The sequence below is a fragment of the Pelobates fuscus genome, chromosome 2, assembly GCF_036172605.1.
Source record: "Pelobates fuscus isolate aPelFus1 chromosome 2, aPelFus1.pri, whole genome shotgun sequence".
Taxonomy (NCBI): domain Eukaryota; kingdom Metazoa; phylum Chordata; class Amphibia; order Anura; family Pelobatidae; genus Pelobates; species Pelobates fuscus.
Window position 1 is genome coordinate 156,418,780 of NC_086318.1, and position 11,309 is coordinate 156,430,088.

An 11,309-nucleotide genomic window follows, 5' to 3' on the forward strand; every position below is an offset into this window, starting at 1 on the left:
TATTCTGGTATTTTCTCCCTGCTTTCTAGACTGCACTCCCACCCCAAGAACTTGAAAAGCATACTTTGCTAGTCCAGGCAGGAAGGCGGTATTTGTGCCCCACAGGAGGTATGGCAGTGAGTGGAAGTACCAGACGTAGAACTGATAGTGAAGAGAACGGCTGAACATAACACCCAGGAAATTACTAGAGAACAGGACAAAGATGATCTCTGTGAGAGTTAAGGTATCTAGTGTTACAGCAAGGAAGAAAAGACTACACACAGAAAATATGTCTATGATAATACAGCAAATAATAATATTTGAATTATGGGCAGCTGCCACTGTTTTTGAAGCTATAAATGCTTTATTCAAACTTTGTAGTGGATGAATGGTCGCCACAACAAAAAAAAGTATATACATATTAATAGCATGACTATTCCACTACGCAAAAATCAATGGTCATTTGGATCACAAACTTTCATAGAGATATTCACTGAAGTCTGAATGGCCTCGTACTGAATGTGGCAAAACTCTCCAGTGCTGTACAGGGATTTTTGGAATGCAAAATCCAGACACTGCTCATACTATTTAACAAAGTCTAGATTTTGCAGAGCAGGCTGAGAAAAAAACCTGAATGTGGTCCAAATCTCAATATAACCCTCATATTACTACAAGGGAGAGATTTAAAACCCACCTTATACCCCCACCTACCTTGGTGTGAGGGGACATACCTACTAAACTGCGAGCAGTGTACAGCTGCTCACTGTAACTATAAACTAGCAACTGGTGAGCCATTTAAAAAAAAAATTAACAGCAGCTGTTCCAGCAAAACTATGTCCCCATGCTACGAACACTGATTGACGATATGGAGAGATGGGTGGATAAGCCGATCTCTTGGATTGGCAGGATCCATTCAGTGAAAATGAATGTTCTCCCTCGAATTTTGTTCCTGTTTCAGGCACTCCCGGTCCGAGTGACTAAAGCGGACTTGGGAGCGCTTCAACAGGCTGTGGGTAAATTCATTTGGCAGAATAGGAAGCATAGAATCTCGCATAATGTTCTTTATAGAGCGAAAACGAGGGGAGGCTTGGGGCTTCCTAACCTCTACTTTTATTATTTGGCAGCCCAACTAACCCAGATAGCTATGTGGCACTCCCCTGTGGGGGAAAGGCGATGGGTGGACTTGGAATCTACTCTTCTGGGCTCAGATATGCCGCAATAGACCATTGACACATGTTAAGTGCCCGGCTATCCATAACTCCCTAAAAATATGGGACGCTACCGCTTCAAAGTATGGTTTGTCCCCCCGCATGTCTCCATCGGCTCCTTATCTGAGGAATATGGTGTTCCTCCCTGGGATGGAGGCAAGGGACTTTACAGGCTTAGAAAGTACTGGGGTACAGAGATTATACCAACTGTATGAGGGCGGATCACTTATATCCTTCGAGGGATTGAAATCCAGAGCCCCTTTACGTCCGTCTGACTTTTTTCGATACCTCCAACTTAGGGACTTTGCCCAGACCCCAGGGGTGAAAACAGCTGCATTGACCCCACTCACGTTTTTTGAGCAGATGTGCATGAACAATTCCAAAAGGTCTGATTACGAATTTGTATGTGCATTTGAGCACGACTACGTCTGAGTGGGGGGATCTTATATTGCCCAATGGGAAAATACAAAAATCTTTCACTATGAGATACAGTGATAATACAATTTCACCAGTGTAATATAACACCAAGTGTTGTAAGTAAATGAAGAAACTTTCCTCTAAATTGTGGATTTTAACCCGAAGATCTCCTCAAATCTTCCTTATAAACATGAAACCAAAATATGGGTCAATCCAACTATAGGGAAATAAAAAATAACATAGTGCAACTCAAGAGACAAATGGATCACTCACACTTTAACTGTTAAAACAGGGCGTATCGATATTCCTTGTGGCTCTCTGGTGTTTCTTTGGTTCCCAATTTATTCAATCTCATATGTATAGAGAGAGGAAAACAGAAGCATCCAAAAATGAAAATCAGAAAGGCTTGTGCAAAGTACAAAAACATTTATTACTTACACATAGGTAAGGATCAGTCAGCATAAAATCAAGTATGCATGATTTACCTGCCATACTGCTACAAGGTCCCTGAGGAAGTCCCTGAAGTGGGAAGAAACGCGTTGGACACACTGGGGGCAGTTTTTACTTGATTTTATGCTGACTGATCCTTACCTATGTGTAAGTAATAAATGTTTTTGTACTTTGCACAAGCCTTTCTGATTTTCATTTTTGGATGCTTCTGTTTTCCTCTCTCTATACATATGAGATTGAATAAATTGGGAACCAAAGAAACACCAGAGAGCCACAAGGAATATCGATACGCCCTGTTTTAACAGTTAAAGTGTGAGTGATCCATTTGGCACATAACACTATTACATATTCCAAACAGAGTTGCACTATGTTATTTTTTATTTCCCTATAGTTGGATTGACCCATATTTTGGTTTCATTGCCCAATGGGAGGCGGACTTGAACGAGGAGCTAGAGGGCGTTGAATGCCAGGAGATTTGGGAGGCCACAGCGACCTCGTCGATGTGTGTCTCCATGCAGGAACAGGCTTATAAGACCATGTTCAGATGGTACTCCACACCGGTAAAGCTTTGCAGGATGAATAAAATATCCACAGATTTATGTTAGAGAGGCTGTGGCCAGAAGGGGACTTATCACATGTGGTGGGATTGCCCAGAGGCACAAAAATACTGGAAACAGATTGCGGACCTGCTGCGGGATATCTTTGACAGAGAGGTCCGCTTGGACCCCTGGGTCTTCCTACTGGCCAGGTCTATGGATGACTGGACTAGAACTGAACAGAAATTAATACTTAAGGTAAACTTAGCTGCTCGGAGGGCTTTAGCACAGGTCTGGCTGCAGAGGGGGGGATCTGGTTATACAAAAAATTAGAGATAATTTCTTGATGGACAAACTAACAGCACAGGTCAGGGGTACTTTGTCTAAATTCGAAAAGGTCTGGGGCCCATGGATAGATAGTGGAGTTGGCGACTAGGAGATGAGGGGGGGGGGGGGGGGGGAGTGTATTCCCCCGGCCCCCTGTGTCTCTTGATGGCCGGTCTACACCAATTTTTGATTCACCCACTCTGCGCTCCCGCGGAGAGACGATTGGAACTTGCAGTCTATCCTCGCGAGATAGTCCTCTGTATTACCGTCGCGCTGTTGCTATCCATTACGATACCCCTTTGTGCTTGGGCCGCGTAGTCCTACCATGGTCGTGGCGATTGACTCCCTGTTCCACTCCTTCCTGTTCCTCTCTTTCCCCTCTCCTCCCCCCCTTCTATCCCTCCTTTCTCCCTTTCTCTCCTCCCTCTTTCCTTCTCAGAAGTTTTGTATACTTCAATCATTCTTAACATTACTTTCTTCTCGGATCTGACCGGTACTTGCATCTCAATATCACCGAGTATGTGGGCATCGTTTCTCATATGTAGAGTTACAGGTGGTACTAGCGTGAAACTAGAGGCACTATGCTGAAGGCTCTGTGAGCGATATAAGCTTTCTCGAGCGATGCGATCCCACCTGTGCTTTATATATGGGCGCTGTATGAAAGGGTTCTACGCGCACTGGTTGGTCAGATCTTGGTTACTTCCATTTTTATCTTTTTCCTTTTCTCTAAAAACTTGGCGGGACACCTATGGAGGACGGGCTATGGCAGTCTGTACACAACAGCCTCATGCACTTGTAGAATGACTTTGTATGCTATGCTCATTTATCTCACTTGTGCACCCTTGGATGTATATTCAGTTCTTTGTGTCTAACTGCATTACAATGTTTGTATTCATATGGTGTTTTGCCTTGGAATAAATAAAGAATAAAAAAAAAAAAAAAAATTAACAGGAGGGGGACCTGTCTTTATTATATAAAACAATGGGGAGACATCTCTCTCTCTGCTGCTTTCCTATACTTAACAATGCTATCATTAAAGAAACACTATAGGGTCAGGAACACATGTATTGTGTTAAAACCACCGTCTGCTGCCACCAAATATAGTTGAATCTTACTTTTGTTAAAGTCTGCAGCTGCTGGCTCTGCCCCTGATCGGCCTGCTTGGCTGACATCATCAGGAATGTTGTTCTGAGCCAATCACAATGCTTTTCCATAGGACTGGCTGACTATCAAGGAGGCAGAGCAAGCAGAAGCCAAACATAGCCCAGCCAATATGCATCTCCTCAGAGATGTATTGAATCTCTATGAGGAAAGTTCAGTGTCTCAATGCAGAGGGTGGAGACACTGAGTACTGCCCCAGGAAGCACCCCTAGTATCCATCTGAGGAGTGGCCAGTGGAGTTAACACTAGGCTGTAAACACTGCTTTTTTTTTTAAAAGACCGTGTTTACTGCAAAAAGCCTGAAGGTAATGATTCTACACACCAGAACAAATACATTAAGCTGTAGTTGTTCTGGTGACTACAGTGTCCCTTTAATATAAAAACAAAAGCCTAGCTGCAACAATAAGATAAAAAAACAACAACAAAACATGCTGCAACAAAAATAAATCCAAGTGAGCCCCTGCAGTATGAGCTTCAAAGTGTAAAAAATCTTTATAAAGGTTTCCCATCGTTTGAAATCCTAACAGCTCTGATTAGTGGTCAGAATTTGACCATTCTCACAAACTGCTGTCACAATGTGGAGCACTAACAATTCAAACGATGAGGGACCAGGTTTGGCTGATAATTCTTTGTCACTTTCTAGGTATGCAAGAACTGGGATAAGCACCATGTAGACAATGGATGCCCAAATAGTAGATCCCCAGATGTTTTAGAATGACAAAGCATCATGGAAGCTGTAGTATATATATATATATTTTTTTTTTTAACAGCTGGGGATCTACCTTTTGAGCACCCCTAGTGTAGACCTTTGGAGACAGAATATTTAGTTTTTTGTATATTATACAGCATTCATTTTCTGCATAAACCTTCTAATGTCACCTTTATGCCAATAAAGTACTGTACTCAGGACCATATTCCAATTCAGTTGTTGTCAGATTTTTACCACACTGCAATAATTGTGCTTTTGTAACAGTTTTATAAAGCTCCGTGTGCAAATGTACTATTTATGTTAATCACACTATGCTAACCAAAAAAAAAGGCTGCAAATATGTTGTCACATTCAAACTTTAAGCAAAACACACCAAAACATTAGCTCCACTATCTTAAGGATACGGTTTGCTGAAAGTCTTTGTGATGCAGACTTCTTCTGTTTTGGATTCTTCAAAAGTGACAGGATACTATGTCCAGATCTGTGGAGAAAAGACAGAACGTAAACAAACTACAGTAACTCATCACATTCAGAAAGGACAAAATACTCTTTTGGGTGCTCACCTATGCCAGCGAAACAGGCAGAAAAGCACCAATGCAATCAGGTGAGCTGTGAGCAATGCCAAGTGAAAAGCACGGTGGTGGAACACATATTCTGGAAGGAATCTCCAGTTCACTGTCCACTCAAAGAGAAACTGTCTCCCAAAGTCAAAGGACCGATGCAAATACCCAATGGGATTCTCCAGCAGGAAAGGGAGAGCGAGGACCACCTGTTCCAACAGACATGCAGAGAACAGGAAACCTCAATATAGGCACAGTGTAGGTGGAATTCCACTATTCACATAGGGAAAATAAATACCCATTTTATATTTATATTTACACTTGATAGGTTACCTGTAGTAGACCACAAATGCAGAGCTTTGGAATAGTCAGCAGTAGCCCAAATCGGCATAAAAGCAGGTAGAGCAGGCCAGGGGCTAGCAGCAGTATGTTCATCTTTACAGAAACCGCTAGGCTATGACAGAGAAACACCACATAAAGATAAATACATAGAATATTAGAGAAAAATCACTTTAGAATACAAGAAATGTAAAAAGATTACTTGCACACATTTGGTAGAATCTTCCTGACAGTCAAATTCAGCCCTGCAATAAAATGCTGCTCATAGCAACATTTGATTGGAGGAGCATAGCGTTTGGCCGTGACTGTGTATCTTGTCCAGTACTGCTTTACTATTAAAAGTATTGGAGTGGATGAGAAAGGCATGCTGATGGAGTAGGCGGCTGCAGTGGAGGATTGTCAACACTGAAAACTAGGCAAGTTAAATTAGAAGTAGGTAGGCACACTCAATCAAAATTAAATAAGAGAATAACGACACAAGCTATTTAAAGTCCAGGTGCTCACTTAAATAAGGTCCTATTCCCAGAGGACCACATAAGAATACAACGGATATCCAATCAAGGAGCACACCAATAATGTGACATTTTTTTATTGTTGGATAGATACAAAAAAGATCAATATCTCACAATTAGTGATGTCCCGAACAGTTCGCCAGCGAACATAGCTTGTTCGCGGTGGGCGAACATATGCGATGTTCGGTCCGCCCCCTATTCGTCATGGAGGTGGGAGGGTCTGGGAGGGAGGGTCTGCTGCTGATTGGCTGGAATGTGTCTGCTGACTGTGGTACAGGGTCAAAGTTTACTCAATGATGACGAATAGGGAGCGGACCAACCATCGCATATGTTCGCCCGCCGCGTTCGCCATGAACAAGCTATGTTCACCGGCGAACTGTTCGGGACATCACTACTCACAATGCCTATCAGAACAAATCAAAGCACGACTCACATACTGATGATGTATAGAAAATAATAAGAAGTTATATGATAATATCCAAACAGGATATATAGCAAATTAATACTTAACTACCAATGCAATTATTAATTCATAGAGATCTAAAATCTTAACATTCCATCCCAGACAAATTATTATATAGAAAAACCAATGCATACCAGAATAAGTGAGAAGAGGGAACAAAAGTCAATCAGCAAGCCCCCAACGTTTCGGCAAAAGAGATGCCTTTACCAAGGAAATTATATTTAGTTAACTTTCATTTTTACTAGCAAAGGGGGTGGACATTGATAACTGTAATAGAAGGTCCCACCCGAAAAAAACTTATTTTCGAGACTAAAGGTTCACTTTAAAAGTTAGATGGATGTCTACAAATTCACTTAACAATTGAATCTTTCTTTGCATGATCCTTTTTGGATTGATTGGGAATCTGTAGAATGTGTGTGCTTCGTACATATCTTCCTAGTGTTAGTACGACATTGCAAAAACATAACTATAAGGGCATTGCCTGTGATTCTGCACATTAAATCTAAACAACAAGAAAAATGCTGGAAAGCAGTTTGAAGCTGTCACTTCCTTTGGAAATTACACCACTTATTTAAAAAAAAAACTAAAAATAACTTGTAACTTGACTTTATAACTTTTTTTTTTTTTAAACAGCTGTTTTCCTGGCACTATAGCTTCCCTTTTGTCACGTACCTGGGTCCTGCACCGATGTTCACCTTCTCTCCTCAATGAGCTGAAGTGGTTTAGGTGCCTATTGTGTCCCTTTAACAATCACAGATATGTGAATCTATTTTGAGTTATTTTTCTTTAGTTGCACTTGAAGTGTGAACATTATGATAAGCAAAACAGTGAAAATGCAGTGAAAATGCATTTTCCAATTTGTAACTTCCTATTTTATGTTGTGTTAGATTTACGTATAGGATATTAAAGGAAAGCCATATTTGCCCCCTAAAAAGCAATGTATAATATGTGTGGGTGCACTTAAACCGAAATCCTTGAAATACCGAGGAATATACACATAGCACAAACTCTTGGTTTTGCTCTGGTTCAGATGTTGTACAATTGCCTCTGTCCTTAAAGAATTAAGTTTAAGCGATATTAATTCTAGGAAGTGACAGTTTCTCACTAATGGTCCACTCCAAGCACCATAACCACTACAGTCTGGTGTCCCCTAGCACACAAGCAGTGTTATCTTTCAAACTGTTGTAGAACTACATGGAACCAACCAGCACCCACTTTCATATAAGCCGATTTTGGAAAAGCTCCAATGAGCTAAGGAGAGTAACGCAAGACCGCGATCCGCCTGTATCAGCTGTTCTGCATGATAAGACTAGATGGGTGCCTTGGGGAGCAAGGCAAGTTGGCAAACCATTCTAAAAGGGTTTGAAAAATTACACTGGGAGTGCACCAGTGGACTCCTTGCACCATAACCTCTACAGTAGGCTGAAGTGGTTATAAGTGAATTTTTTTAAGTATTCAGAGGTACATAAATAAAAATACCGTAAATATGTCTTGTGAAATAGTATAGTCGTCAAATGTATACAGAGATGTATTATGTCACCTGTAGAAGAAGCATCCCCAGTTCCACCAGTCCTGCAGGAATAAGTTGATAGAGATGAAGAGTATTACCATGGCAACAGGATCATTGAATAGCCGCAGCAGAAAGATGGAGTGCACTCGGTATGAGGCACAGCACATAAAGAAAAATACATATGGTGGTACCTAGAGTCAAAGCATGAAAATAAGTTTGAGTGACAAACATTCAAAGGGAAATGCACTTCTAAAAGTACTTGTTTTCCAATTTTATGTTATAATGTTACATATACATTCATCTGAACGAAGTGTATAAAAAAACAAATAAACACTAGTGCTAACGTAATGAAAACATGAAAGAAGCCCCAGGAGGTAGTCCTATGCTAATTGCTCCTTTGCAGTGTGCGTGATCTGTATTCAGAAAACATCTTGGTATTAAACTCTGAAAGTCTATCTTAAAACTCCACATGGTCCAAGAGAGTATTGCATAGAAATGTATGCAAACACACATCAACCACTCACTTTAACAAAGCTATATTTTATCCTGAAAGGCTTCCGAAGTGAAGTGTGGAATCATGCATTTCATTTGTTTGGGGCTGGGGGGAGAGAAGGAGGGAACTATGATATTGTGGCACAAAAGAAGTGGAGAAGAAAAAGGAGAGGATGAACAAGATATGGGGAAAAAAACTTGGGAATTATGTAAAAATGTACGAAAAAAATAGAGTGGGTAGATCCCCTTCATATTGTTCCATCACCTATATCTATTAATTGTGAAGTCAACTGCTATTCTACATTTATATAAACCTGTAGAATATAATATCACATTCACTCCAAAGCTGTGCATCAAGCCTGGGTCAAATGTTGTGCTGTTCTCTCCAGTGCTCTGATAAAGTTCTGATAAGAAACTGGATCTGGACAGACAGAATAGTACAAGTATTTTGAATCTTACTGCTCCTCACCTTCTTGGTTAATACATAAATACGAAATATAAGTATCAGCGTTATAATATACAGCACAGCGAATATGTATTGAGCCAGGCGGATGTTGCTCCCATGGTCTGTTAAGAAGTAAAAAGCACTAAAAATGTAAACAAATCCTGCAGGATACCTGAAAAACAAAAGAGTGTGATGGTGAGCCTGGAGACATAATACCCAACTATACCCATAACAGATCCACCCCTTGCACGAACATCGACAATTATGTGTCAATCATTTCCAGAGTCCGTTTAATATAATGAAACGGTTTATCTGCCACTTAAATGTTTTTTTCATCTCTTTATACCCAAGTTTGTCAAATTTCTTCACTCAAGGTATCCACTGTGTGATTTGCAGAATATCTCATATAGTACTAGCATGGCTGAGTATAAATAATGTTACCTAGTCATCAAAAGACAAAACCTTATTACAATCTTGCAGAAATATTGATATTGATATCACTTATTCACTTACTCTGAATTGCAGTGAGCGGAAATCGAAATTGCAAAATTCAGAACAATAAACAAGTTGTTACTATTGCTAAATGGCATATATTTTCAAATCAGCTTTAAGTGCCTACATTTTGCAATTCGCTTTTTAACTGGCTATAATTCATAGTTCAGTGAATAAATCTGATACAGGGTTACTCACTAAAGTGAGATATCAAAGTAAATTTCAGGTATATAGCTGACCTGGAAACATCCCATAAGTTAGCTATAATTCCAGTTCTACTACTTTGGCAACTGTTTCAAAATTAAGTTGTTATGGTGCCAGGAGGCCACTAGGTGCTCTCTTAACTTAAGGGGTTAAACCGCTCTCGAATTGTTTAACTCCAAATGCTGCATACAGCAGCATATGGCTTCTAAATATTTCAGGAAACGTGGTGTCTCGCCGGGCAAGGGCGCTGCCGATTGGCTTAAACCCTCCTTTCTATCTGTGTCAGCTGACAGCTCTAGTCAATCACCAGCAGTCCTGCCCAGCGGCACTGTTTCAGAAGCCGGATGCTGCTGGGGGCCACGGAGACCCAGAGCTAGAGGGGGGCATTTGGAGTTAATCCAATCGAGAATAGTTTAACCACTTAAGTTACTAGAGCACCCGGCTGCCTCCTGGCACCATAACACCTTAATTTAGAAGACTACGTCACCCAATGGTGAATTTCTCAACTTAGTGTATGGTGGTCGCAGGATGCAGGATAAGGTGAGGGGGCACCAGAGAGTACTATAGTGGTAGGAATAGAGCCTTGTATTCCTAACACTATAGAATCCCTTTAAATTTGAATTTCTCAAATTTCACAACGAACAAGATTTTGTCAAGGGATCTTTACGGCACATAGTTATTACTGTTCTGCCATCATAAAGCCGTGGCCTAGAACACAACTCATACACTTCCAGTCCTAATGTTATACTCACACCAGGGGCCCAGTGTCCCCCTGAAGCTTTGTATAGTCATAGGTCCCATTGATCACACCTTCTACTTCATCCATGTAAGCTTTCCAGTCAATTTCTGTATCTATTAGGGACGAACATGAAGAATAGGGTTAAATGTGAGCCCCAAAGAACCCCTTCTAGTACTATGTGTTGTACATGGGCACAAACTGTGCCCCTCCACTATTTGGAGTTCAAATCTCATAATTCCCAGCCAGTCAATTTTTTGTTCAAACTTATTGTGAGTGAAACGGATAGCTGCAAAACTAAATAACCCCCCCTCCCTCCCACTTATATATGTTTTTTTGTTTTTGTTTTTATGCTGAACATATTGTCCCTGCAGCCTCTCAGAGTAGCCCATACTCACAGGGCACTTTCTGTATGACCCAGTGGCTGACCCCCAGCTCTGCCAGGCACAGGCATGCCCCCAGCAGGGCGGTATACCGGGGGTCTGTCAGCAGCTGCTGCTTGTTCTGCCATCCATGCCGCAGGGCCTCGCTGATTGGAGAGCGGGGCACCGAGGGCCCACCACTGGGACCCCCTCTTCTGCGAAGCCCACCAGCTGGAGGCATCCTAGGGAGTAACGTGCAAGTCGGCCCGGCCGGAAACAGGAAACTAGGGGGGTGAACGGGACAGGTGCTCTACGGGTATAGTCGGTTAATACTGATATTCCGCCGGTAGATGGAGACATTGCCCGGTGTATGGAGATACTGACTGTATTGGTGTATAATACTCGGC

The 11,309-nt window shown here is 41.4% G+C and overlaps 1 protein-coding gene across 1 annotated transcript in view; it reads right to left on the reverse strand.

Moving 5' to 3' along the window:
- ALG3 (ALG3 alpha-1,3- mannosyltransferase) overlaps nt 1–11,210 on the reverse strand; it is a 12,621-nt gene extending 1,411 nt beyond the window's left edge. The window contains exons 1-8 of the mRNA XM_063442883.1: nt 10,939–11,210; nt 10,557–10,656; nt 9,133–9,280; nt 8,202–8,362; nt 5,681–5,801; nt 5,351–5,556; nt 5,192–5,268; nt 65–209 (exon numbers count right to left, since the gene is read on the reverse strand). Coding sequence (XP_063298953.1) covers nt 65–209; nt 5,192–5,268; nt 5,351–5,556; nt 5,681–5,801; nt 8,202–8,362; nt 9,133–9,280; nt 10,557–10,656; nt 10,939–11,143 — 1,163 coding nt within the window. The 5' untranslated portion in view covers nt 11,144–11,210. The remainder of the gene's footprint in view (nt 1–64; nt 210–5,191; nt 5,269–5,350; nt 5,557–5,680; nt 5,802–8,201; nt 8,363–9,132; nt 9,281–10,556; nt 10,657–10,938) is intronic.
- Between the last annotated feature and the right edge of the window lie 99 nt (nt 11,211–11,309).